Genomic DNA, 26,571 nt, shown 5'->3' on the forward strand with positions numbered 1-26,571 from the left:
ACATAGTTTCCATTTTTACATCACCCCACGGAGTGGGAGTGAAGTATTGTTTTTGGTGGCTCTGTGTGTGTTTCTGCACTTGCTTGCAATATGAGCAACAGAGGCTGGTTAGAATTTGGAATAACTTTTTTAGAATTTTGACCTTGACAGGATTTGAACATGCAGCCTTCTTATCTGGAATCAGACCCTTTACTGTTGCACCGCAGTCTGTTACATATAGTAGGCCAACAGTCTGCCATCTCTGATTGCCTTGTTTGACCTGTTTTTGGACATTGAGACAAAGAGAATGTTACTTTAGATATGTTTTATACTGTTTAACATGCAGTAAATAACTGCCAGATATTTAAAGTTATTGTGGAAAAATGGGCAAAAGCACATTTTCTGGTCTTTTTAAGCATAAGCAAAAAATAAGCCCAGACAGACATTTTGAGGCTTAGGTACGGAAGCACATTGCATTCATTTGAAGAAAAAAAAAGATTGGTTTGTTTTTTGGAGTAATTATTTCTGTTTTTCTGAGTAATACATTTTTCGGTCTGTTTTTCTGAGTAATTTATTTTGTGGTCTGTTTTTGTGAGTAATTTATTTTTTGATCTGTCTTTCTGAGTAATTTATTTTTTGGTCTGTTTTTCTGAGTAATTTATTTTTTGGTATGTCTTTCTGAGTAATTTCTTTCATGGTTGGTTTTTCGGAGTAATTTTAGTTTAGAGCGCATTTGAAACAATTAACGCAAAAAACGTTAGAACATGGATGACTTGTTTAGTTTAATCAAGTTTTACTTTGATCTGGGTTTAAGACACTGGGAGATAGTCCTGTCCTTAAGTCACATAGATGGTATTACCATTAGTTTGTCGACTTTACGCAGGCACCTGAGAACTTTGCGGTTGTTCAGAAGGAATGCTCATTCAAATCTGTTAGACATAGCAATGTTTCTCCATGATCAGTTGGAAAGAAATGCATTCAGGCTGGCTACATGGACGAGAAAGACGATCAAGGAGACTGCTGAAAATATGGGAGTCACTTGCAGGTTGGAGGTTCTCGTGAGAGTTCTCGATAATTCAGGAAAAAATTACTCAGAAAAACAAGAGGGGAAAAGAATTAGCACGAAAAACAGGAAAAAAATACTCAGAAAAACAGAAAAAAAACTACTCAGAAAAACAGGAAAGAAATATTCAAAAAACAAACCAAACAATTAATTACTCAGAAAAACCTTCAAATTTCTTCAAATTAATGCAATGTGCTTCTTTACTTTTGAAACATCTGCATTTCCATTCTATTTTTAAAAACTTTTAGGAACTTTTGTCGTTCCTGTTCAGTTTAAAAATGTTTTTTGAAACTTTTTCTTTTCCATTGTGTGTTCTTTCCATAATATTTTTGAAACTTTTTGGAAACTTCTGCATCATGCCCATTCTGTTTCTAAATACGTTTTGAAAACACAGGTTTTTAAACTTTGGGAATTTTTTGTTGTTGTTGCCCTTGAGTTTTAAAGACTTTAAAAAAAACAAAACAAGAAAAAACATATATTTCCATTCTTTTTTGAAGACCTTTTGAAACGTCAGTTGTTTACATTCTGTTTTTTTTTTGCACTCCCTCACACCCCCCCTCCCCCCTCTGGTCCCCTGGCGGACTCCACCACTCAATCACTCGCTCACTCTCCCTCTGCACGCCAGCACTTTCTGGAAGAATAAAGTTTTTTTGTCGTCACACGGAGCTGAGCTCAGCCAGAGCCAAACCGTGGCCTTGCTGGAAGAACGGTTCGATTATGTGGAGGAAGAAACGGCCACTCTGGGAATCCTTGGCCTGTCTCATATATCTCGTGACGTTCGTCGATGCTTATCGATGTAAGTGTTTGGATTTTGCGGTTTACATTCTTGAAGCCACTGAGTTTGTTTCAGCTTTAGCTGTGTCCTGGTTGTTTTTCTCCTCTCGTTCAGCTTTCACTGAGATTAGTGTAAAAGTTTGAAGAGCAGTGAAGAAAAAATGCTTGGACCAACATGAGCTGAGTATTACAACAACCACGACTCATTTCTGGGAAATAACGGTTTCGCAATGACCCCCCTTTTTTTTAGGTCAATCCAGTGAAGAGTAATTAAACTTTGTTGTCATCAGGACCATGCTGTGTTGTTAAAATGTAGCTGTATCCTATCAGTCACAAATGATGTCAGTGTATAGTATATATGTATTTGTTTAGTTTAAACTTTCACAAACAGGGTGATAAACAGCAAAGAGCCGTTTAAACAGTACAACAAAAACATTTTAGGACATTGCAGACATGTTTGGTTGTTCCACGATTATGACTTTTTTTTGTTTGTTTTTTAAAAAAAAATTTAATTAAAAAGCGACTAGCGACAAATGTAGCGACTTTCTGTCACAAACCTAAATACTTAACGAGAAAGTACAATTCTGCCGCAGAGTCACACACACACACAAACTGAGTCACAGACGAGCTGTGGATGTTCAGTACAGGCGACTGTGCGTGGAACAATCACTGATCTGTTTTGTTATTCAAGTATAAATAGTAGGGCCATCAATCGATTTAAAACAACAACAACTAATTAATCGCACATTTTTCTGTAATTAATCGTGAAAATAAACCTGAAGCTTATAACATATGGAATGAATGTAGAATGAACACAAAAAGTATATTTAAATTCAAAGATTTTAAACACAGTTTCTCTAATGTGAAGTACACATTTGGCACAAAAAGGCATCTTGATGTTTTAAACATGTTAGTAAAAGAGAAACAGAGAAATACAAAAGAAAAAAGCACTACACGAATCAATAGAAAAAAACAAGTGGTGGGTGATCGATTAAAGATCAAATATGATGTTCTCATCTGGGGTGTGAAAGAGAGAGGGAGGGGGAGAGATACACACAGGGACAGAGAGGGAGAGACAGACAGACAGAGGCACACACAGGGAGAGAGAGACAGAGAAATACAACACACAGAAAACACTAGTTGACACTGAAAGAGAGCACACAAACGCACGTAAGTCAGAGAGGGCAAGAGAGAAAACAAACTCACATAGAGAGAAAGAGGGAGACACACTTTAGTTTAGTCCAACAAGCCGTTGGGTAACTTGTTGGACAAAACAAGACTGACCTGTAACCAGGATGGCACGGTTTGCCTGCACACGTGACCACGTCGCCACCAGAAGTAAACAAACAACGTTACCTGCGTTTATTTTTTTCATGCGTTAAATTATTTAAATTAATCGCCAAAATTGCTGACAGCACTAATAAATATGTTTAGTTTTCTCCTATCTTTATTTTAGGATTAAACACTTACTTTTCATTGACAGTAGTTACTCCAAGTAGTAACTCCAAACACAAGACAAGAATGACAGCAAGAGAGAACTGGGTATATGACGTCATCGTTTTCCTAAAGTATCACTGTCTGCACACAAGGCTGCCGTTTTCAAAATGCCCTTGAAACGCTGTCTCCATGTGGACAGAATGCTTATCTGGCATATAAGGAGCCCCGGACATGACATGGTAAAAAAAATAAAATAAATTGTGCCTAAATTATATATACATATGTGTGCATATACATATATACATATTTATACATATTTATATGCATTATTATTTGCACTGTAATACATATTTTTTAGTTGTGACTGTTTGTTAAGATCCACACACCAGTAATTAATGTCATATTGAATTGTGTGTGTGTGTTTTTGTGCGTCCCTCAGTCCTGAGCCACAGCTCAGCCTCCCAGTTCCTAAGCAGGCACAGGAGGGCCAACTCCATGTTTGAGGAGAGCAAGGAGGGCAACATGGAGCGGGAGTGCATCGAGGAGCTGTGCAACAGGGAGGAGGCCAGGGAGATCTTTGAGAATGACCCAGAAACAGTAAGTGATACGTGATCTCACCAGACACTCATGATCTCACTAAGCTGACAGTAGAGCCCCAAAAACTGTTGAGTACATCTTTGTCCACTGTTAAAAGAGACTATCACTTCATGTTGTTTGGAAACCACCTGAAGAGACCCAATGTCACTAGCTTACAACTCATGACTATAGTCCTTGTCAGTGAATCTATCCATTGTTTTCACAACTATCATCAATTTGTTGTTTAATCTATAAAATGTCAGGTTGTGATGAAAGTTGTAAAAAATGTTGATTCGTGTTTCCTAAACCCTTAAAATGACAAAGTCCTTAAATGTTAAATGTCCTTCTTATGTCATAAAGAACAATGTTGTGGACCTTAAACCAGAAGTTCCATAGTGCCAATGTTAATCTTGGACACATTATTTGAAGGTTGAAGTCCTACATTGTGTCACCCTAAGTCATGTAAGAAGATCAATGTATGAACCATAAAACACATTTATTTTGCTGTAGGGAGTCAAATTAAAAACACTGAGTGTGTTTGGTTCATTCTCGGCCCCCAGATAGTGAATACAATAAAAAACCAAAAAGGCCCAGCGAATGCCAGCAAAACAGCATCCTCCAATAACTTACTAATAAATATAATAACAAATGCCGGTTAAATGTCCCTATAACCCAAACTGACTTCTTTAGATCTTCTATTTTTCCAAAATATAACAATATCTAATGTGCTTCTCACAGACAATTTAAGGATATCAACACATTTTCACATTTGGAAAGCCAGATTTCACTTTTGTCAAATAATTATATCAGTATCAATTTTTTTTCATGTTCTACCAGTAAAATACATATTTTCTTTATTATATTATCTATTAGGATGGTATTAGTAACTGGAAGTCTCTGTAAAATGTATGCGTAAAAATTTATAAATTGTTTTTGTTCTTTCCAGGAATACTTCTATCCCAGATATGTTGGTAAGTGTGTAGCATGTATGATTTATGGTTTAACATGCTGTGATTTTGTTGGTTTTCTTTCACTTACTGATGCAACCCTGTCTCTGCTGTAGTGTGTCTGGGTTCACATCGTGTCGGCATCAACAACCACAAATCAGATTCTGCCATTCCATCAGACCTCCGCACCTGTGTGAACGGTGACTTTACAGAGGACTCTTATCTCTACATGGACATCAATATTACTGCATGATGTGATTACCTTAACTTAAATAAGCTCATACTCAGAATAAGCAACCATATATAGATTATTCAATTATGTTTACACTACTGTATCTTGTGACGCTGACATGAACATGGCACATTTTGCAGTGTTAGAGTAATTGAGTCAATTTCACACTACTTCCACTAAGGACCAGCTACACTTGAACAGTGTTAAATTTAATTGTTTTGGTGAAAGTGGAGTAAATTTGACTCTTTTAGTGTTCTTTCAATTTAAATTAAAGACTGCAAGTTTTTGGTTCTCTGCTGAACTGCTCCTAAATTGATTCTTAGGTGTAAACACTGTAGAATTTTATGTTCAACTGCTGCTAACATTTTAAGGGAAACATGCATTTTTTTTGTTGAGTTTAAACAGAAAATAAAAACACATACAACACAACATACAGACAGCTATGCAACATAGACAAAATTAGGTACTGTATTACAGTACACTAGTACAATATTAGGTACTGACTAGAAAATAGCATTATGCTGTATACACTTAATACAGAGAGGAGAGAAGTATCTATCCATTTTGTGTAAAACAATAGGGGTGATGTAGTCTATGGAGTATTTTGTATTGTCTCTCTCTAAGTCTGTTACATGTAGATACAGATCTAACTAGCTTTAGAAAATGTGTATTTCATAGACGTGACTCAATCTGTATGTATTTGTATTTACATGTACACGTAAACACGAATGGAGCTGTGTATTAGCAATTAATGCAAACATCAAAATTGAAAACAGAGATTAAGTTCAATTGGATTCTTGATGTCTAGGTAAACACAATCAATAATGATTACATGGCAATTTTCTCCTGGTAAATCACTGTTATTATCAGATGTCAACAGGACCCTGTTAATGTGTGTGTGTGTGTGTGTGTTGCATGGCAGAGATTAGTAACCAGTGCACACCATTTCCATGCTACAAGGAGGGATCAGAGCGCTGTGTGGACGGTCAGGCGTCCTTCACATGTGTGTGTAAACCTGGCTGGAAGGGGCTGCGCTGCGAGGACGGTGAGTCTTAACACATAATTTGGCATTATATACTGTTTGTTTTATTTGAAAGAAGACGTCCTGTATGAATATTTTGTACTTAAATTGAGACTTCATTTATTACCAAACTGCTGACAACCTGTTATCATGTGTTGTGTTTACCTGGCAGACATCGATGAGTGTTTGGATCCGGAATTTCTAGCAGGATGTGATCAAAAATGTAACAATGTTCCTGGGAGTTTCCACTGCATGTGCGAAGAGGGCTACTACAGCAATAACAAAATCAACTGTGTGGGTAAGACTTCATTCTTTTCATTTGTGCAGACCAGCCGTAACAATGCAAAGATTAATTTATTTCATTCACAGCAAACTGAGCCACAGCAGTCTGTATTTTAACCGTCAGCTTCTGCCCTTCTGTGCTCTTGTGAAAGCCACAATCCCACTCTCTGAACATGTGACAGACTGGACAATATACTCACTGGCGATGCCTGCCCAAATAAAATGTTGTGCTTGTCACTAGTCTGTGTTTTTGTGTCGTGTATAAAACAACTTCACGACAGTTTCCTGCAGCCGTGGTATGACGACACCGTCCACGTTGAGGAGGTACTATTAATATGGAAAACAAACCAAGCTGCGTAGAGTCGAGCTGTGCCATGCCGAGCCGTGCTACAACTGTATTGGGATCAGGCACATTGTTTGCACACTGTTATCTTGATGCAGCAGAAAACCTTGGTTTTGTTGGGTGTTTAAACAGTACATTATATGTGCCTGCATAGGTGAGTTCACAATGCACGTAAACTCTGCTTGTTAAACACACGTGCACTCTCATACTCCTCATCAGGTAAATACAGGTTGAATGTCCTTATCTTGTGCAGTGCAATGATGTTGATGGGACAGAGACCCAGTAGACGGTGGAGGCAGAGGGTCCACCGCCCAAGGACCATCTACTCATTAGCGCAGCTGCCTCTTTCTGTGTGTAAAAGTGCACAGACACACAGGTGCCTCTTTATTTTTTCTTTTCTTTTTTTATTGGATTTTACATAATAGAAAAAATAGTTCTCCGTACAATAGTCACTACAGATATAAATCAAACACACACCCCACAACAAAGTCGCCTTGCCTCGGCACGGCACGGCACGGGTTAGGGTGCATCTCCACTACAAAAAAGGACCTACTCAACGTGGGCGGAGTCATCACTGCACGGCTGCGTGAAACTGTTGTGACTTCGTTTTACACGCGACACACACTCGCACAAACAAGTGACTAATGATTTGTAAAGCAGTTGTTCTCAGTATAACTGAATCAAATCACTAGAATCAGTTAATTAAAAATATTTGTTCAGTACTTCCTCAATGACCAGAGCACAGACTCCATCTGACACTCGACTGAAACACAGCGGCAGGGTCTGTGATGCAGATCGCCGGTCGTGATCAGCCGTGCTGTCCCTAAAAACACCAGACTCCTGGTAGTTGTTGGAGATTAGTTTTAACTGATCTACGGTTCGGCACTGTTGTCGGATGCCTCCTCCTGTGACGGCACTCTGACCAATCATCGCCATAGTACCAACTCAGTCCACTTGGAACCTCGCTTTCTGGGAAACCTGGTACCTGCTACCAGGTTCTATGCTAGTGGAAACGCTACTTTAACTGTGCTGAGTTAATAATAATAACAATAATAATAATAATAATAGTGCATTTTATTTGGGGGCCACACGGTGGAATATTGGTTAGCACGCTCGCCTTGCAGCGAGAAGACCCGGGTTCGAGCCCCGGTTGGAACAAGGGTCTTTCTGCATGGAGTTTGCATGTTCTCCCCGTGTGTGCGTGGGTTCTCTCCGGGTTCTCCGGCTTCCTCCCACAGTCCAAAAACATGCAATGTGGGGATTAGGTAAATTGGACACTCTCAATTGACCATAGGAGTGAGTGTGAGAGTGAATGGTTGTTTGTCTCTAGTTGTGTGTGGCCCTGCGATGGACTGGCGAACTGTCCAGGGTGTACCCCACCTATTGCCCGATGTAGCTGAGATTGGCACAGCACCCCCCACGACCCTCTGGTGGAGGATAAAGCAGTTAGATGATGACTGTCTGACATTTTATTTGGAGGCGCCTCTCTGGGCACTCGAGGACACGTATAATACATAAATAAATAAAAACACTAAGAAAGAAATAAGAAACAGATAAGAAAAGACAATGTAGATAGTTAAGTGGGGTAGGCAGTTCGGATAGGTGAGTTTTTAGTCTTGATTTGAAGAGTGTGAGAGAGTCCAAGTTCCTGAGGTCCGGTGGGAGTGCGTTCCAGAGTTGGGGGGCAGAGCGGCTGAAAGCCCTGCTCCCCATGGTGACGAGGCGGGCGGGAGGGACAGAGAGGTGGACAGAGGAGGCAGATCTGAAGGAACGGGAAGGGGTGGCGATGTGGAGGAGTTCAGACAGATAAGGAGGGGAAAGGTTGTGGATGGCCTTGAACGTAAACAGGAGGATTTTGAAGTCGATGCGGAGTTTGACCGGGAGCCAGTGGAGTTGCTGCAGAACAGGGGTGATGTGGTGGATGGAGGGGGTTCTGGTGATGATCCGAGCTGCAGAGTTCTGAACCAGTTGGAGTTTATGGAGGTATTTGTGAGGTAGACCAAAGAGAAGAGGTGAGGCAAGGCGAGCCGGTGGAAATACGCCAAAAGTGAAGGTGCTATCCAGCAAAGATGGGGGAAACAGGATTTCCCGCAAGTGGAGCCCCAATAGAAAGTGGTTACAGGCCAAAGTGACGTCTAAATTTAATCCATATTTTAACACTCGAGGCCACTATCACATTATTCATATAACCAGAAATAGAGGAATACAAGGGTGAGTACAGTAAGGCTTTCAATGATACTGGATGAACACCATTTGCTTCCAAGATCAACCATGATGGAGGGACCTCAGTATCTCCACAATGAACCCAATAGTTCAAATTCCTGATGTTTGTTGCCCAATAATAGTAGAGATTAGTGTTTACACCCAGAGCGTTGGGCCTCTGTAAAAACTATGACTCCTAATGCCTTCTTTTTGTTCCAAATAAAATCTAGAACAACACTACTTAATGGAAAAATGAAAGAGGAAGGAAGGTTGGAATACATTGGAATAAATATAAAAAGCGTGGGGAAAATTTTCATTTTAATTGATTGATTCTTTTAATTCTGATTCTGGCAGCTATAGAAAGATTTAGTAGGGACCATCGCTAAAATCCTGTTTAATTTTGGTGAGAAGAGAGAGAAAATTTTCTATATACAGATTAACCATTGTTTTGGCAACATATACTCCAAGATACACAAAACCAGAATTTGTGATCTTAAATTTGGAAGTAAATGTTCATTTACCTCTCCATTAACAGTAAGCATTTCACTTTTGCTAAGATTTAGTTTATATCCAGAAAATCTACTAAATGCGTCCAGGACTGAGAGGGCGGCAGGGACAGAATGTGACAGTTTGGACAAAAGCCACAGGAGATCATCTGCCTACAGCGCCACCTTCAGCTCTAAACTATAGTTATACCACAAATGACCGGATGATAGGATGAGACCGCAGGGCAATTGACCGAGGCTCCATCACAATTGCAAATAAGAGCAGACTTAAAGGGCAACCCTGCCTTGTAGACCGATGTAAACCAAAATATTCAGAATTTGTGCCATTTGTCCTGACCATAGCTTGGGGAGAATCATATAGTAACCTAACCCATGAAACAAATTCTCTCCCAAAACCAATTTTACCCAAAATTAAAAATAGATAATCCCTCTCCACCTTGTCAAACGCCTTCTCTGTGTCCAGAGCTGTCAGAACTTCTGGGAAAGCAATTGGATAAGGGTTTCTATTACGAATAAACCCAGTTTGTTCCAAAAATATAATTGAAGGTAGGACAACTTCTAAGTGCCTGGCTAGAAACTTGGATAACTATTTCTAAGTCAACACTCAACAGACTAATGGGACGATATGATCCATATGATAATGGGTCTTTTTCTTCTTTCTTTAAAAGCAGAGAGATACAAGCCTGGTTTAGGGTGTGGGGAACTGTACCTGAATTATAAGACTCTGTAAACATCTCTAAAAGGTACAGGGCCAGAATATTTTATAAATATATATATCAAAATAAATATATAAATTAATATAAATATTTATATTATGGGCCTGAACTTTTACCACTTTGTAACGATTTAACTGAGGTGCCTCTTTCTGAAGCTAAATGATGAGATTACATATCGTCCTCCTCTTCATGAGTAAACTGTTAAATTCTTAAATGTAAAACACAATTATTTGTATCATACCTGTACATCATGTGAGTTTGTGCACTTGTACTTTATTGCATTTATGCAAGTGATCCCGGAGAAGCTTCTCTTTTCTTTGTGAAGGACTGGGTTGTGAAGTGAGAACCTGGCACTAAATCACTCATAGACGACCTAATTCTGGGTCCGGGTTTCATCTGTAAAAGAGCAGGTCACTTGCTGCGATATTTTGAAAGTCAGCCTTCGATCCATGCTTTTGTCGGATCTCGGCCTGGAGATGTGCACTAGTAATTCAACTCATAATTGCAAGTGGGTGTGTTAGTTCAATTAATTTATTTATTTCAATTATTTCTAACAACATGGAAATGCACTGCCAGTCATGCTGCAGCATGACACTGGCGACCAATCTGATGCTTTCCTGATGGTATTGCTTAAAACCATGTAAACATCTGATGTAGCTAAAATATTCCATGAAACTGTATCTGATGAAGGCAGTAGATTATAAATGCTGAATTTGAGGCATTCTCCTCTTTTTATTATTATATTACCTCTGAAGCCAATGATAATTATACAATATCTCACATGACTGTTTGACCCATTGTATCTTTGCAGATAAGGATGAATGTCTAATGTTCCCCAGTATCTGTCGAGAACCGGCTAAATGTGTCAACACTCCTGGCATGTATGAATGTCGCTGCCCCCACGGATTTAAGTATAACTTCACCTCCAAAACCTGCAATGGTAAGAATTAAGTTCATTTTTCCTGTCTGGCCCTCTAGAGTCTGATAGGTCACATGACTATCAAGATTTTCCGTGTTTGAAAATCCATCTGTTTTACAAATGCACATACATATTTTTTCCTGTTGTTGCAGATGTCAACGAATGCGAGTTGAGTGTGTGTGATGGCACGTGTATAAACACAGTGGGCAGCTATGCGTGCTACTGTGATGGTCGCCAGGGTCTTCATTTGGTGGAAAGTAAACGATACTGTGAAAGAATCCCTGTGTGTGTGGACCTGTATGACCACAAACACTCAGAGATGCTTTATCTGGGGGAGGAGTTTTCAGGACTTCCTGTCATCTATCTGCTTTTCCGACTACCAGAGAACACAAAGTAAATACAGTACCCACACGCACATGTGTAAACACCCTAACCCACACACACACACACACTATGAGTGCCAATAAGTGCTATGTAACTCCTCTATCTGATCTATTCTGACTTAAGAAATCATGAAGAAACTTCTAGCAGGAGCACTTTTATATTACATATTGCACTTCCCACACGTTGCGGCCACCTCCCTGTATCTGATGTACTGCACTTTACATTGGTGTTACCTCCCGAAGGTGTTAACCAGGGGATGAGGGGAGGAAAACAAAAGAAAATATTTCACAGGTATAAAGGAAGCGACACGGAGATTGATAAGTGTGTATAAAATAATAATTCTATTATTAAAGAAAAAACAAACTATGATTAACCCAAACTGAGAACGCTGGTCAAAAACTAAATTCCACGGACCAGGATGGATAACCACCAAACAACACCACTCTCAGGTGAAAATTATCCAACAAGAAAAACAAACTAAAAATGCCACCACACCTTGGGGAGGAAGAGAAACAAACACTTGCTAAGAAAACCTCTTTTCCACTGAAAAGACACGGTCGCTGACAAAAAGTACAGCCTCACGCTTTCACCACTGACGTCTACTGCCTCTGTCCACTGTCCACTGTCCCCCTCCTTTCAGCCGCACCTCTCCTCCACTCTTTAACTAGGATCGGCTGATTAACAGAGTGGAAACAGCCGCGGCAGCACTAGGGCCGTAACACCCCACCCCCCATAAGGCACAAACAAATTTATCCTTGGTTTGTATGTAAACAATAAACTATATTACCCACTATGGCAGAAATGGTACACAATACTACTCACAGAAGGAACCAACGTAACAACCATTGATTATGGGTGTGCATCTTTGTGAGGAAAACCAGAGGGTTGTGGTCGGTGTACTGGGGGGACACTAGACCCAATTTACACCTCAAAGTGCTGGAGTGCTAGTAGCATCCCCATGGCCTCTTTCTCAATAGTTGAGTAGTTTAGTTGATGTTTCTTTGCTGAAAAGAAACACACAGGGTGCGGCACTCTGCATCTGCACCATCCTGGAGAAGCACCATTTCCAATGTAAAAGGAAGAGAGAAATTTGGGGCAACCAAAACGGGGGCACTGCACAACATGGATTTTGCGGCATCAAAAGCATGCTGACAATTTGTTTGGACTTCATAGAGAGGTGAGAGGGGAGACAACTATAAAAAAGATTTTGCAGAAACATCGAAAACAACCGGTCATCCCTAGGAACCCACGGAGCTCACGTCTGGTTGTGGGAACCGGATAATCAGCCACTGCTGCAATCTTGGCATCCACAGGACGAATCTGACCATGCCCTACCTGCTTACCTAAAAACGTTACTGTGGCCTTAACGTCTTAAAGGCGACATAGACCGGAAGCTCCAATTAACGCTAGAAGGTGGCAGGTGCATTTTTTAAACCAAAGGTGTACTGCATGGCATGGTCTGGAGTTACAAAAGCAGACACAAGCTATGCTGTCTACAGAGACTTGCATTCGGGGGAGAGGAAAAGAATCAGCCACAGTGACCGCATTACCTCTTCTGTAATCAGTACAGAATCAGGGTGTGTTATCAGCCTTAGCGGCTAACAGACACGGTGAACTCCGGGGACTGTAACTTGGTTTGGCCAAATTGTTATTCACCAGATACTCCACCTCAGATTTCATTACCTCACGTTTCTGTATGGAACAGTGGTAGGCATGCTGCTTAATACATCAATGTCATGCTCAAGAACATTAGTACAGGAGGGCACATCATTAAACAGAGTGGGAAAGTCAAGAAAAAGTCTCTACATCACACTGCTGTTCATCTGGGAGGTAGGACAGACGGGAATCAGCCTCACGCAGGAACTCAGAGTCTTAGGAGAAGAACTGGCTGCGAACTTCTCCTGCAGCACCTTCAGGGGCCCCCACACATTGTGGCCAAACACTAGCTCAGAGTTGCTGAAACCGAGGGACTCCTGTTTTGCGTCACAAACCACAAACATAAACGGCAAACCCTCGTCCCAATCCCCACCTGTCTCGACACAATATCTCTGTAGCATTACTTTCAGGGTTTGCTGCCACTGCTCCAACACACCCTGTGACTCTGGGTGGTAAGCACTGCTTACCAAGTGTGACACACCTAAAGTCTGCAGCGTTTGTTTGAAGGTTTTTGAGAGGAAGTTTGTGCCTTGATCTGTCTGCACCACATGCGGCAAGCCAAACAAAAAACTTTATAAGCACCTTACTCACTACTGGTGCAGTCATTTTTCTAAGCGGGATGGCCTCAATAAAACAGGTGGACACACATTATTGTGAATAGAAATTGCCGGACTTAGCTTTTGGCAACAGACCAATACAATCCGCTATGACATGCTCAAAAGGTGCACCAACAGCTGTAACAGGATGGAGGGGCTGGAGGAACTTTCTGGTTAGGTTTACCAGTCAACTGGCAGGTGTGGCAAGTCCTGCAGAAACGTGCTACATCCGCCTTTAACCCTGGCCTGAATAAGTGTTTCAGGATGCGATCATATGTTTTTGTTATGTCCAGATGGCCAGACCACAGATGCTCATGTGCTAAAGTTAACACACGGCCTGTAATGCACTGGAACCACAATCTGATGCATCCCAGCCCCAGTCCTCACTCGCAGTTTCTAGCCGCGGAACCCACCGACGCGTCATCATCATCCAACATATACACAGGTTTATCACCATAGGTGTGGTCACTTTCAACCACCACTGCCTCCTTACAACGCTGTTTTAAGGAGGGATCTGACTTCTGCAATTGAATAAGGGTGTCTCATTGACTCAGCTATGGGCACCGTCACCAGATCTTCAGCCAAAAAACATGATAGAATGGCTGTAGACGCACATGTTCAACGCAAGATGGTGTTTATGAGGGAGCTCTCATTCACAAATGAAAGTGGTCTTATCACTGGCATTTTTATCAGTGCTGGCAGGGTTTTTCGGCGGGCTCACCTTCATTCAGCTATGCTGCTGACGTGGCGAGCTAGGGTTCAAAATAGACCACGTTATCCTGTGTCCTAGGGCAATGCAGAGCTTCTCTAAGACCGAACATGCACAGGGAAAATCGACCTGTGGCCGCAGTTTCTGTACTGGGCTAGGCACAAAGAGAATTGACTTGCGGCCTATAAATGGTACATATAAATCTACCTTTGTAGACTGGGACAATCACTAGCTATCACTAGCAGGGGGCAGGGAAAGTCCACCTGTCCTGAATAAATAGACAGCCAGTTTTTTGTAGCTAGGCTGTACACAGGGAACGTCCTCCTGTGACTTGCTAGATGCCACAGTTCCTGTGAATTGGGCTCAGTGCAGGGAAAGCTTGACCTGGCCAACAAAATAAACAGCCACAGGTCTTTGTAGCTGGGATGTGCATGGGGGAAAGTCCTCCCGTGATTCAATAGATGCCTATACCCTCCTAGTTCTTGTTTGCCTGTGTGTTTTACCACAGCAGAGGATCTGTTCACTGAGCCTGTGTATTGTTTATTGGCTCATGATTCCCTGAACAAACCCGTGAACTCATCATCAATTATGTGCTTTTGGTACTGCAATTGGATTCATATACTACCCTTTACAGTCTGGTTAAACATGGACCCAGCAAAGCTAACATCACTCCAGAATCAGTTTGAGAGGATTGAAAGTGTGATCATACACACGAGCAGTGAGTGGAGGAGGTTGTTGCTCACGCCAGTCAAGCTGTGTGTGCTACTACAGAAGCTGCTGTCCACACCAGACAAGCTTTTGAGACCCAATCCCAAGCCATTGCAGCTCTCTCTACCCAGATACAACAGCTGATCTATCCTCCAGGAACTCCAACCCCCACACCTGAACCTCCTGTTTCAGCTCTGCCACAGCCTGGTATGATCTCTGAGCCTGGGGTGGGGCTTGATGGACTGGCAGACTATATGAAAGATGATCTGGTTCCCTACCTTCTACCTGCACACTCAATGGACTTATTGAGCTCAATAAGTCCATTGAGCTGGACCTCCGCATCTGGTCCTGGAGAAGAGAAAGGAGACACAATGCCATTGATTGTCCTGCCACAGCTCATCACCCAAGCTTCCTGCCTGATTCTGACTCTTCACCTGCTATGCCTGTTCCTGTAGAGCCGGAGCCCATGCAGTTGGGCTGCACCAAGCTTACTCCAGAGGAGCGAGAGCACTGTTGGAAGGGAACCTCTGTATGTAGTGTGGCCAAGCTGTACATTTCGTCTCCCACTGCCTGTTAAATGACCAGGCTCAACAGTGAATGAGGAAGTCCTGGTGAGTCACATGACAGCAAAATCTTTTTTCCTTAAGCTTGTACCCCCTGTTCCAAGTCAAGCTCCTCCTCCCTGGTGGTTCACACACCCTGGCCATTTTAATTCAGGAGCAGACTCCAACATCAGGGTTGAGAGCTTAGGGAGGGTTCATCTACATACCCTACTTCCTACTTGGTACATCTGGATTCACCTCTTGCCATCATCTGCAGAGGCGGACAGAGTACACAGCTTCATTACTTAAAAAGTACAGATACCCCTTGCTAAATTTTACTCAAGTACAAGTAAAAGTACTACAGTCAGATGTCTACTTAAGTAAAAGTACTGAAGTACTTGTTTTTAAAAGTACTTGAGTATCAAGAGTACAAGAGTACATTTTCTAAATATTGCATTACTACTGCCACAGTGCTTACAGAAATGTCCTACATGGAGTTATGAAAAATGTTAATGTTAATACCTTGGAGAATCTAAAAGGAATTGAAAGTAAAATCAAGTCATTTTCATCTTTTGGATAGTGGAGAATGAATTTTTGTAGGGGTGATGAAGTTCTGTTTTGGCAAACACTTGAAGCGAAAAACTCATTAACTTAAAATTGAAATAGTCTGGCGAGGTGGGGCCATGGGCTGGCACATTCCTGGGATGGACCTGCTGCGTGTTCATCCATTGTTTTGTCCATGGTTTCATCTCTTATCTAAATCATTATATGACTGATAATGATGATAGGCTGTCCCAATCAGTGGCGCCTGCACAATCCAATCATTTTTGAGAGGGAAACAACAAATTGAGGGTTTCCGAGATTTTTCTTTTTTCCTTTTTTTTTTTTTTTTTTTCAGAAGAAGTAACGGGTACTCACGGTTATGGATAGAAATGTAGCGGAGTAAAGAGTACAATATTTGCCTCTCAAATGTAGTCATGAGTACTTCCCAAAAATGATACTTGAGTAAAGTACAGATCCCTCATAATTGTACTTAAGTACTATACTCAAGTAAATGTACTTCATTACTGTCTGGCTGTGATCATCTGACATTCCTCTGATTCTGGGTTACCCTCTACTCCTACTGGGGCAGGATTCTTCTTTGTGGGGAAGAAGGACAAGACCCTGCGTCCCTGCGTTTATTACCAGGGGCTGAATGACACCACCATAAAGAACCGGTATCCTCTTTATAAGAGAAAAACATATTATTCTGCCTTCTCTAAAATTAGCAGCTTACATTCCCAAGTAAAAACTTAAACAACTCAGGACGGTGTCAGCCACAACTCTCTAAACACAAAGGCCTCAGTGTAGCACTGGCACCAGTAAATTGTCTACAGAATGTGCCTATTTTTGCTTTGCCTAACCTGACTGGGGCAGAGGACTGATAACTCAACTATGCAGTCCTCCCCAAGGTCAGCTACATGTATCAGCAGAGGAAGGTGCCAGGCATCTTGTCCTGACTTCTCTCCCCTCTCCCCCGTTTCTCCAAAACCCTTTAAATATTCTAACTCAAAGGCAGACTGAAGGAGGATGTCCAACTGTTAACATCTACTTGTTCATGTTTGGCATTGTCTGAGTTCTCCTCAGATCTGAGCTTCCAATAATGCTTTTCAACTAACTCTGACTCCAGAAACTACATCCTTTGTTGGCTCACCTAATAATCAAATCTCCGCAACACTCTTGACCTCCGTAATGCATACCATCTTGTCAGCGTTAGAGAGGGGGATGAGTGGAATTCTACCTTCAACACTCCTACCGGACATTATAAATATTTGTTCTGCCCTTCAGCCTCATCAGTGTCCCAGCAGTCTTTCAGGCCTTAGTCAATGACATCCACCATGTGCAGACTGTTCTGCAACGCCTTTTGGAGAACTCTGTTCTCAGAAAAGTGCAAGTTCCACACCCAGTCAAGCTCCAGAGTACCAGATGGGCCAGAAGGTTTGGCTCTCCACCCACGAGTCCAGCAAACTACGTCCCAGGTTATTAGGACCCTTCGCCATCGAGAAGGTCATCAGCCCTGTGGGGGGTGCACCCGACCTTCCATGCATCCGGGGTCAAGCCAGTCCCTGAGAGTCCACTGGTACCTGCTGCTCCTCCCCTGCCTCCTCTTCGCCTCATTGATGGAGGAGTCACTTATGCTGTGCACCACATCATCTGCTCCTGCGAACGTGGAAGATGTTTCCAGTACCTCATCGATTGGGAAGGCTACCACCCAGAGGAGGGATCCTAGATCCCTGCTCAACACATTTTGGCCCTGCAGATCATTCGAGGCTTTCACAAGCAGCATCTGAACCAGCCCCCCCACAGCAACATTCTTGGCTCTTGTTGTAGGACACCTGCTGTTGGTCCTTCCACTGCACCAGATCTGGGAGAGGACTCCCTGTCTGAAGTGGAGGCAGTTTCCTTCAAGGAGGAGGATCCATCAGCGTCTTTGCCTCCCTCACAGCCCTCATAGTACATGGAGGTCTAGGATTCTCAAGAACAAACCCATGCACTCATCATTGATTTTGTGCTTTTGGTACTGTAATTGGGTTCATACACCACCCGTTACACAAAATTACATGATATCATCAACTGAATACCATTAAAGCCTCTTGATAGAAATAAATCCCTGACAACCAAAGGCATTAAAAGCTGGATAATTTAATGGATTTTGGTGTGTTGTACATGATTATTAGGAAATGAACAATACAAGTACATTTAAACATAATTATCGTCAAACTTCTGTAAACTGAAAACTTATATTGTCTCTGGTCATTTTTAGGTTCGCAGCAGAGTTTGACTTCCGTACATTTGACCCAGAGGGAGTTGTCCTGTATGCTGAGTCCTCGCCAGACTCTTGGTTTATGTTGGGACTAAGGCTCGGTTACATTGAGGTACAAATCAAAAACCAGCATACATCCAAGGTCATCCATGGAGGAAAAATTATAAACGATGGACAGTGGCATGTGGTAAGAATACGCTGTTGTCAGTAATGTAGTCATGTACTTGTTTTGATGTTAGGTAGATTCATGTTGTGGTAACTTTGTGGTCTACTGCTCAACTGTGTTAAAGCCCACATAGACCGGAAGCTCCAATTAACGCTGCGTTTGTGTGTGTATCTGCGTCATTACCTCGTTCATGAAACCCTAAAGTTTCAGAACAAACAGTTCAGCCACTGCTGAGAAAATAGTGTTGTATTGTTTTCCTGGGCTCTGCGAAGCGGATCGGCACTTCCTTAATTTGATGTCGTCATCAAAAATCCTCACCACTCCTCTCACCACCGTAGTGCCTCCTGGTGCGGGCACTAGTCCGGGTACATCCGGTTGCGTACATTCAACTGCAGAAGAAGAAGAACTACTTCTGTAGCTGATGAGATGCAGAGCATCCACCGTGCCAGAGGGGGAGCTGTGTATCTGAGAGCTGTCCTATCTATTACGTCACTTCCAGGTACCTGGCCAATCACAGGACAGTGGGAAAGCTCTCGTTGGCTGGCCAATCACAACACAGTCTACATTCTAGGGGTGTGGTTTTGGTCTGAAACAGCGTGGGTGACGAGAGCGTCAGTGAGGAGATATTTTGATCGGCTCGTTTGCAGCGATTAGGAGGTTTTTAATCATGAAAACAAGTTCATATATGTAACTAGACCTCCATAACTAACATATATGTGTGATACAAGCATTCTATGTCACCTTTAAAGGGGACATATTATGCAAAATCAACTTTTTAACCATTTCAATACTTATATTTGGGACTCTGGAGGCCCTACCAGTCGCCAAAGTGTGGAAAAAGAATACTCAGTCATGTTTTCGTGGTCCCCCTTAGTGTAAGTATAGGTGATAAAACACTCAATGTTGAATTCCCTGCGCTTATGATGGCAGCATGTGCATTTCACCGCGAATGTTACCGCCCCACCAGTAAGTTTACTTCGAGAGCTCAACCTTAGCTCCACCTTGTCCCTGCGAGAGTGCAGGCGAGGGAGGAAGAGTGGTATTATGTCAACACGGAGGGACAAGTGTGCTGTTGGTGGCTGCACAGTGGAGCACAGTGTTTTACAGAGTCAGCAAACGTGTGTTCGTGTGTTCGCACCACTTCGCATCAGACTGCGGCCAGCGGTCGCCGTATTTAGTCTGGGGATGTATTTCACCGACGTACAAACACACACTTTGTTAACATAGAGCTCATAACTGACCATTCTGACACGTCCTAATTAAACATATTTGTTAAGTACGTCCTCCATGACCGGAGCACAGACTCAGTCTGATACACTCACATACAGCAGAGTTTATGCAGCTCGCCGCTGGATCAGCGGTGCTGCACTCTCTGTGCAGCGGTGCTGCACTCTCTGTGTCACCACTGATCGCAAGCGGCGAGTGGCGAGAAGCGAGCTGCCTAAACTGTCGCTGTGTGTGTGAGTACCGTCACAGGAACAGACCACCGACACATGGATATTTAGGAACAGCACCGCTGATCGCCAGTATAATATGTCCACTATAAAGCTGCTGTTAGTGAAATATATTAGTCGAATTATGTGTATATAATTAGTAATAAGTATTTTGTCAGTGACTTAGGTCTTTCAGGCTACATCCACACCTCTATATTTTTGTTTGAAAATGCATAAATTCTGCTTTGGATACACCTGCAGTCCACACTGCTCCCTCATTTTTCGAGCTCCGAAAATGTCTGTCTCCCTTTCAGATTGAAAACTCTGGGGCTATGCTTTAGTCTGGATGGGTAGCAATGGACACCTTAGGAAAACATTCACTTCTTTGTTTGTTCTTATTGGTCAAATTTTCAGTTTCACCTCATCATTTGTTTCCTAACAAATTCTTTTCACTATTGTCGTTTCTTATTGGTATTTAAAAGTCATTGAATCAGTCGCTATTGGGTTTGTTGATTTCTTAAAGATGTTTCACCTCTCATCCAAGAGGCCTCTTGAGTTCCAAGGTTTGAAGTGAAACAGCATATCTTAATGACAAGTTGTTTAGGTGCCGTTCACATGAAAATTGCTGGTGAACTGCTTAAGTTTTTTTTGTGTTGGCATTTTATCCACATTTTGTGAAAGCTTTGATTGTATGATAAACATGCAGATATCTGTGGATGAACTGGAGAGAAGCATCAGTGTGAAAATCAGCAAAGAAGCTGTGATGAGCATCAACACCCCTGAGAGTCTCTTTACTTCAGTAAATGGAAAACTGGTGACCAAGGTCTACATTGCTGGACTGCCCAACCGCACTAACAACCTCATCTTACCTGTAAGCTAAATCACTTCACCCATGGTGGATTTTTTGTCTGTCACCACAGGAGGAAAAAACTGTACTCAATATCTGAAGTTTCCTTACTTTATGTTTCCATATGTGTGTCAGATCAACCCTCGACTTGATGGCTGCATCAGAGGTTGGAACTTGATGAATCAGGGAGCATCTGGAGTGAATGAGATCATCCAAGAGAAGAAGAGTAAACACTGTTTTGTCAATGTGGAACGAGGATCTTTCTTTACTGGGGGAGGACTGGCACACTTCAACATTGACTACAGTAAGTTCAGTTGCAATTTAGTAATCATAAGACTGATATTATACTATTCAAGACTTTTTACAAACATTTTTGAATGTCCATTTATAGTGCTTCTAAGTCAATGTGTTTTTGTTACTGCTCATTTTCCCTCTTTGCAGACATGTCTAGTGTAAATGAATGTTAATACACGTGTAGATATAAAACACATGTTGTAGAAGTTTGCTAGTACCGTGTGTTTCCAGTCTGTTAAAATAAAAAACAGGCTACAAATAAAATGTGTATTGTGTATTTGCTTAATAAGGAGATTCTGAGAACTGGACTGTGGATGTCAGGATGGCTATACGTCCATCCAGTAGCACTGGTGTCCTTTTTGCCCTGGTCTACAACAATACAGTTCCCCTGTCAGTTGCTGTGGTAACAAAGGCAGAAGGAGATGCTGTAAGTTCTTTAAAGCTTTTATTCTCTCATGTACCTGGATGACTTTACTCATATACACGAAAAAAACTTTTATTGATGCCCCTTCGTCCAGGATCTGCAAGTGTTCCTGAATGATATCTCCATAGCAAGACTGGACTCGCTGATGCTGTGTTACCCCGAGCGGTTGACACTGCAGCTGAATGTGACTTCCACAGGAATCCAAATCTTGGCCAATTCCTCTACTGTTACTTACATTGCAACCGATGTCCTGCAGGAGGCGCTGGCACACCTCAACACCACCATGCAGAACCCCGTCAGTACATGTATTGGTGGGATACCAGGTTAGTCAGATAGATAGATAGGTAGGTAGGTAGATGTTGTACAATTAGTTTGTCACTGAAGTGAATATGTGATTCTGCATGTGTGTACATGGTAATGTAGGTGCTCTGCTGCACCTATTTTTACAATGCTAAGATGCAGATATATTTGTCATGATCTCATTGATTATTATTTTTAATATTCAAATTATATTAAATTTTTTAATCAAAATTTTAATACCTTTTAACTTAACATGTATGTAATATGTTGTTCTGTCCACTGGGCCATGCATTGGACACTGGCGACCTGCAGGTTCCTCCTAATGGCGTTAATATAATTAGCCACGTTGTCCGTGGTGATGGAGAGCACTGACTCAAGACTCACGTTTTACTCTCCCGAGTGTGTCGCCGATGCATCTGGCAGCGTTTTTGGCTGTGTTGCTTGTCTGAGCTTTGGTCTTTTTGAGAATTATATCTTTCAGCTCCCTTTCCTCGTCTATAAAGTGTGCAGGGACCGTCACATATAACTCGGTGGCAACTCTGTCGCTAATAGTCATACAGCTAGGAACCGTGTACTTTGGCTCAAGCTCTTGGATGAAGTCTTTGAAACCGGACCCCTGAGGACACATTCAGGACGAATTAAGAATGTTCAAATCTAAATTTACCGTCATCTGCACATAATCAGATGCCCCAGGTCAAACGTTAATACCAGTTCTAAATGGATATTTTTTGTCATTCTTTTTTCAGACGATGTTCCATTACCTGCCACGCCTGTGACAGCGTTTTACCATGGCTGCATGGAAATCACTGTCAATGACAGGCAGCTGGACTTTGATGAAGCTGTTAGCAAACATAACAGTATTAAGTCTCATTCCTGTCCTCCTGTCTCTGCTCCCGAGAGTTTCCATCACACCAGCACAGGAAGTGACTATGATTAACAGAAGCAATCCTACATGAGCCACTTTTTGGGATATTTTTGAAAAAAAATATATTGTTGTTATTATTATTATTGTTATTATTATTTGTGTTATCATTATTATTATTATTATTAGTAGTAGTAGTATTAATAATACTAATAATAATAATAATAATAAGAAATAATAAAAAATAAATAATATATATATCTTGTATACAGTGCCCTCCTATAGAATTGGAACAGTGAAGCCAATTCCTTTACGTTTGCCTTAAACTGAAAACATTTGGGTTTGACATCAAAAGAAGTATATGAGACAAAAGATGAACATTTCAGCTTCACCAGTGGTTTCTTTCTTCTTCAGGACATTCCAAATAGTTGTACTGGCTATGCTGGCCAATGCTTTTGCAATGGCTCTGATGGATTTTCTATCGTCTCTCAAATTCACAATTGCTTGTTTTTCACCCATAGACAGCTCTCTGGTGTTCATGTTGGTTCCACTACTAAATGCAGTCTGCACATGCAAAACCTATCAGACCTAATCTGAAACTGAGCATAGATATTTAGTGCTATTTATTGTTTGAATCAACAATGTAATAGGACACACCTGTCAGTCACATTGTTTGAATCAACAGTGTAATAGGACACACCTGTCAGTCACATGTTCCAATACTTTTGCTCACATGAAAAATGGGTGGGTTCAAACAAAAGGTGACATCTTCTATGTTGTGTATCAGATCCAGATGTAAATACCTGGAAGTAAACCTGAAATGTTCATCTTTTGATGTCAAACCCAAATGTTTTCAGTCTATGGCAAAATTAAAGGAATTGGCCTCACTGTTCCAACACTTTTGGAGGGCACTATATACACTGCCCAAAATTTCAGCCTGATGAATCCTGGCATTGTCATCTTGGAATATGCCCATGTCATCAGTGAAGAAAAAATGCATTGATGGAATAATCTGGTCATTCATTATATTCAGGTAGTCAGCTGACCTCATTCTTTGGGCACATAATGTTGCTGAACCTAGACCTGACCAACTGCAGCAACCCCTTCCCTTTTTGCTTAGTTAAATCCAGGTGGCGACTTTTTTTTTGGCCAGGCAGTGTATTTTCTTTCATACATCTATATATGTGTATATATATATATATATATATATATATATATATATATATATATATATATATATGTATATATATATATGCATATACAGTATATATATATACATATAGACAGAGAGAGAATGAAGTGGTAGTAAGAGATAGAGGTGGAGTAATTTTTGTTGACTTTCTCAAATGGGTTATTTCAAGCATTTTCCTATTCTTTTCATCAGTACAGTAGTATTGCATCCTGTCTGGGGGCATTTTGTTCAGCTCTTTTATGTGTGTGTTGTGACTTGCTACTCACAAACTGGATGACTGATAATGTAGTGTAGTTGTGTGTTGCAATGAATTAAATTGTGTCCAAGAGGCTTTTGACAAAGCACTGAGTTCTCGTGTGTTAAGCAAGAGATATTAATGTTTGTGTAGAATCATAAACAAATGGTCATAGTTAACCAAGCTCTGACATCATCTCCATCTTTTTCTTTGAATTATGGTAGTATCTCTAATTTCTCTTTAATTCTGGTCAGGAGGAGACAGATGTCTTGAGACAACTGGCTGGTTGTTGCTGATGATGATGAAACCCTCTGGGCTTTTCTTTTTCTTTTATGAAGTCACCATTTCTCCGAATTTTATTTTTCCCAGAATCCACCATGGTCATCACCAGATGGCTGTTCTCAACACTACTTAAACCATTTTTCTTCTATTTCTGTCCTAATCTACAGGATTTGTTTGTTTCCTTTGTATGTAAAAGAGTCCATCGTTAATGAAACAATGTAGATGTTCATTTGTGTTTGTTTTGTGTTTGTTTAAAAGAAATTTATTGAGACATTCCTGTTTTGATACTGTTGAGTTCCAGTGTAGTTTTTTTCTGTAAGCAGGTGTTTTTCAATTAGGAATATATCCCACCGTTGTGGGTGAAAATAGCTCAGTGGTAGAGTGAGTCGTCTTTCAACTTGAAGGTTAAGGGTTTTGATTCCCGGCTCCGCTAGTCTACATGGTGATGTGTTCTTGGGCAACCCCACACTGCCCCTGATGGCTGTGCTGGCAGCGTGTGAATGGGTATGAAAGATGAGTGAATGGGTGGCACATAGATGCACTTTATGAAAGTGTGAGTGAATGGGTGAATGGCAAAACTGTAACGTAAAGGAGCTTTGAGTGGTCAAGACATGAAAAGCGCTATAAATATGACCTTCTATTGGACATTTGTACATGATTTCTTATATAGTAATGGTAATGTTCATTATTCTAATATAATGAATCCAATTCAGTTCAATTCAAAACACTTTATTTGTAGCCAAGTCATTGAGCTCTCATTTAAAAACAGTTAAGAAAAACTAAAAATAAACAAGCAATTTCTGCAGCCCTGATCAGTGAAGCCAGAAGAGCCACTCAAACTCTTGAAAGACAGCATGTGAAGGAGAGTTCTTATACTGTAGCCCGATGATCTTTCAATAAGCTGAGGCATAGCTCTTTAAGCAGTCTCTGTTCTGAAGACAGTTATGTTGCATCACTGCCATCTTCTGGAGTTAAAAAAAAACTCCCACACTGCCCAGTCTGTCATATTATTTTTATAATATGCCCTCATATTAGTCCCTCTACCATGTCCTTTTTCTTGGATGCATTTTCTTTACAGTCAGTATGTGCTGTGTGTGTGTCTTTGTCACATGTGTCTTTGATTAATAGGGTATAATAAATAGTTTTTAAAAAAGTAATAATTAAGAGCTATGAATTGTGCTGAAGTCAACATTGCACCTCTTGGTGTCGGAAATTTGAAGAAAAACCTTGGACTGTTTGGAAGAACTTTGGACTGCAGAAAAAAATCTCTGGGTGTACAGCAACATATGAAACGTAGTCAACACAAATTCAGTAAACAATGTTATATATGTAATTAGTTAAAAGTAAATAACATTAGAAAACAATAAACACATATTACAGACAGAAAAAAACAAAAAGCACGGAAGCAGACATTTAAATTAATTTACCAGTTACTGTAGCAGCTGCAGCTCTCTACGGCTTCCTTAAATATACATTTAAAACTCATTCAAATGGAAGTGGTTGTGACTGGTAGTGAGACCGGAGATTCTGTCTTCATTGTAAGAGTGAAAACTTCTGACCCAAGCAAGTAGGACACTTCATTTATAAGGTAACACCTCTGATGTTACCTTCACACGTGAGGGAAGTTATACAAAGTGCAGTGATGGGTCATGAATGCAGAGTTGGTAATGCACTTCATTGTTGAATGATTTTGAGCGTCAGGTTTGGACAGGGTGGACAAAGAGGTAAATCTGTGACAAAATCAAACTATGGTACAGCATTTATATTCCCAAACTTGCTGGTGATGGTTTCAGCAGCCAGTTCCCTCTGTTAAATGGAAAGTGTTACCACCATGTCTTTCGATGTTCAGATGTAAATATGATTGGTCACACAATTCCACAAACCCCTGACGATCTGGCATATGGTGAAACCAACACCGAAAAAAGAACGGGGTCATATTTCACTAGATGGCAGTGTGGACTTGTCAGTTACTTGTCAGTGTAAAGGATGAAAAGCAGGACCTCTGTTTGTTCCTTGACAGAGATGATGTAACATTATTAATATGCTGCATCCTTTATCTGAAAACAAGTTCTGTAAGGCAATATTATCAAACCTGACTGAGGGAGTGTGTATACAGCATCAAAGTCAAACTGCTGAACAAC

General features: G+C 41.1%; 1 protein-coding gene across 1 annotated transcript; it reads left to right on the forward strand.

The window, feature by feature from the left end:
• The first annotated feature begins 1,614 nt into the window (after positions 1 to 1,614).
• pros1 (protein S) lies at positions 1,615 to 22,893 on the forward strand. The gene is made up of 14 exons (XM_044031160.1): positions 1,615 to 1,838; positions 3,693 to 3,850; positions 4,776 to 4,800; positions 4,893 to 4,976; positions 5,931 to 6,053; positions 6,202 to 6,327; positions 10,890 to 11,018; positions 11,150 to 11,390; positions 18,396 to 18,582; positions 20,701 to 20,865; positions 20,977 to 21,145; positions 21,426 to 21,562; positions 21,654 to 21,882; positions 22,606 to 22,893. Exons 1-14 carry the CDS (start codon positions 1,760 to 1,762, stop codon positions 22,794 to 22,796), a joined length of 2,043 nt encoding a protein of 680 aa, XP_043887095.1. The 5' UTR covers positions 1,615 to 1,759; the 3' UTR covers positions 22,797 to 22,893.
• The last annotated feature ends 3,678 nt before the right edge of the window (positions 22,894 to 26,571 follow it).

Source organism: Solea senegalensis, linkage group LG7, assembly GCF_019176455.1.
Source record: "Solea senegalensis isolate Sse05_10M linkage group LG7, IFAPA_SoseM_1, whole genome shotgun sequence".
Lineage (NCBI taxonomy): Eukaryota > Metazoa > Chordata > Actinopteri > Pleuronectiformes > Soleidae > Solea > Solea senegalensis.

Excerpts from the sequence above, each read along its gene's own strand:
- pros1 (XM_044031160.1), top strand. The coding sequence starts at position 1,760 with ATGTGGAGGAAGAAACGGCCACTCTGGGAATCCTTGGCCTGTCTCATA. Across the intron at positions 6,328-10,889 it reads TAACAAAATCAACTGTGTGG|ATAAGGATGAATGTCTAATG; the intron begins GTAAGACTTCAT and ends GTATCTTTGCAG. Across the intron at positions 18,583-20,700 it reads ACGATGGACAGTGGCATGTG|ATATCTGTGGATGAACTGGA; the intron begins GTAAGAATACGC and ends ATAAACATGCAG.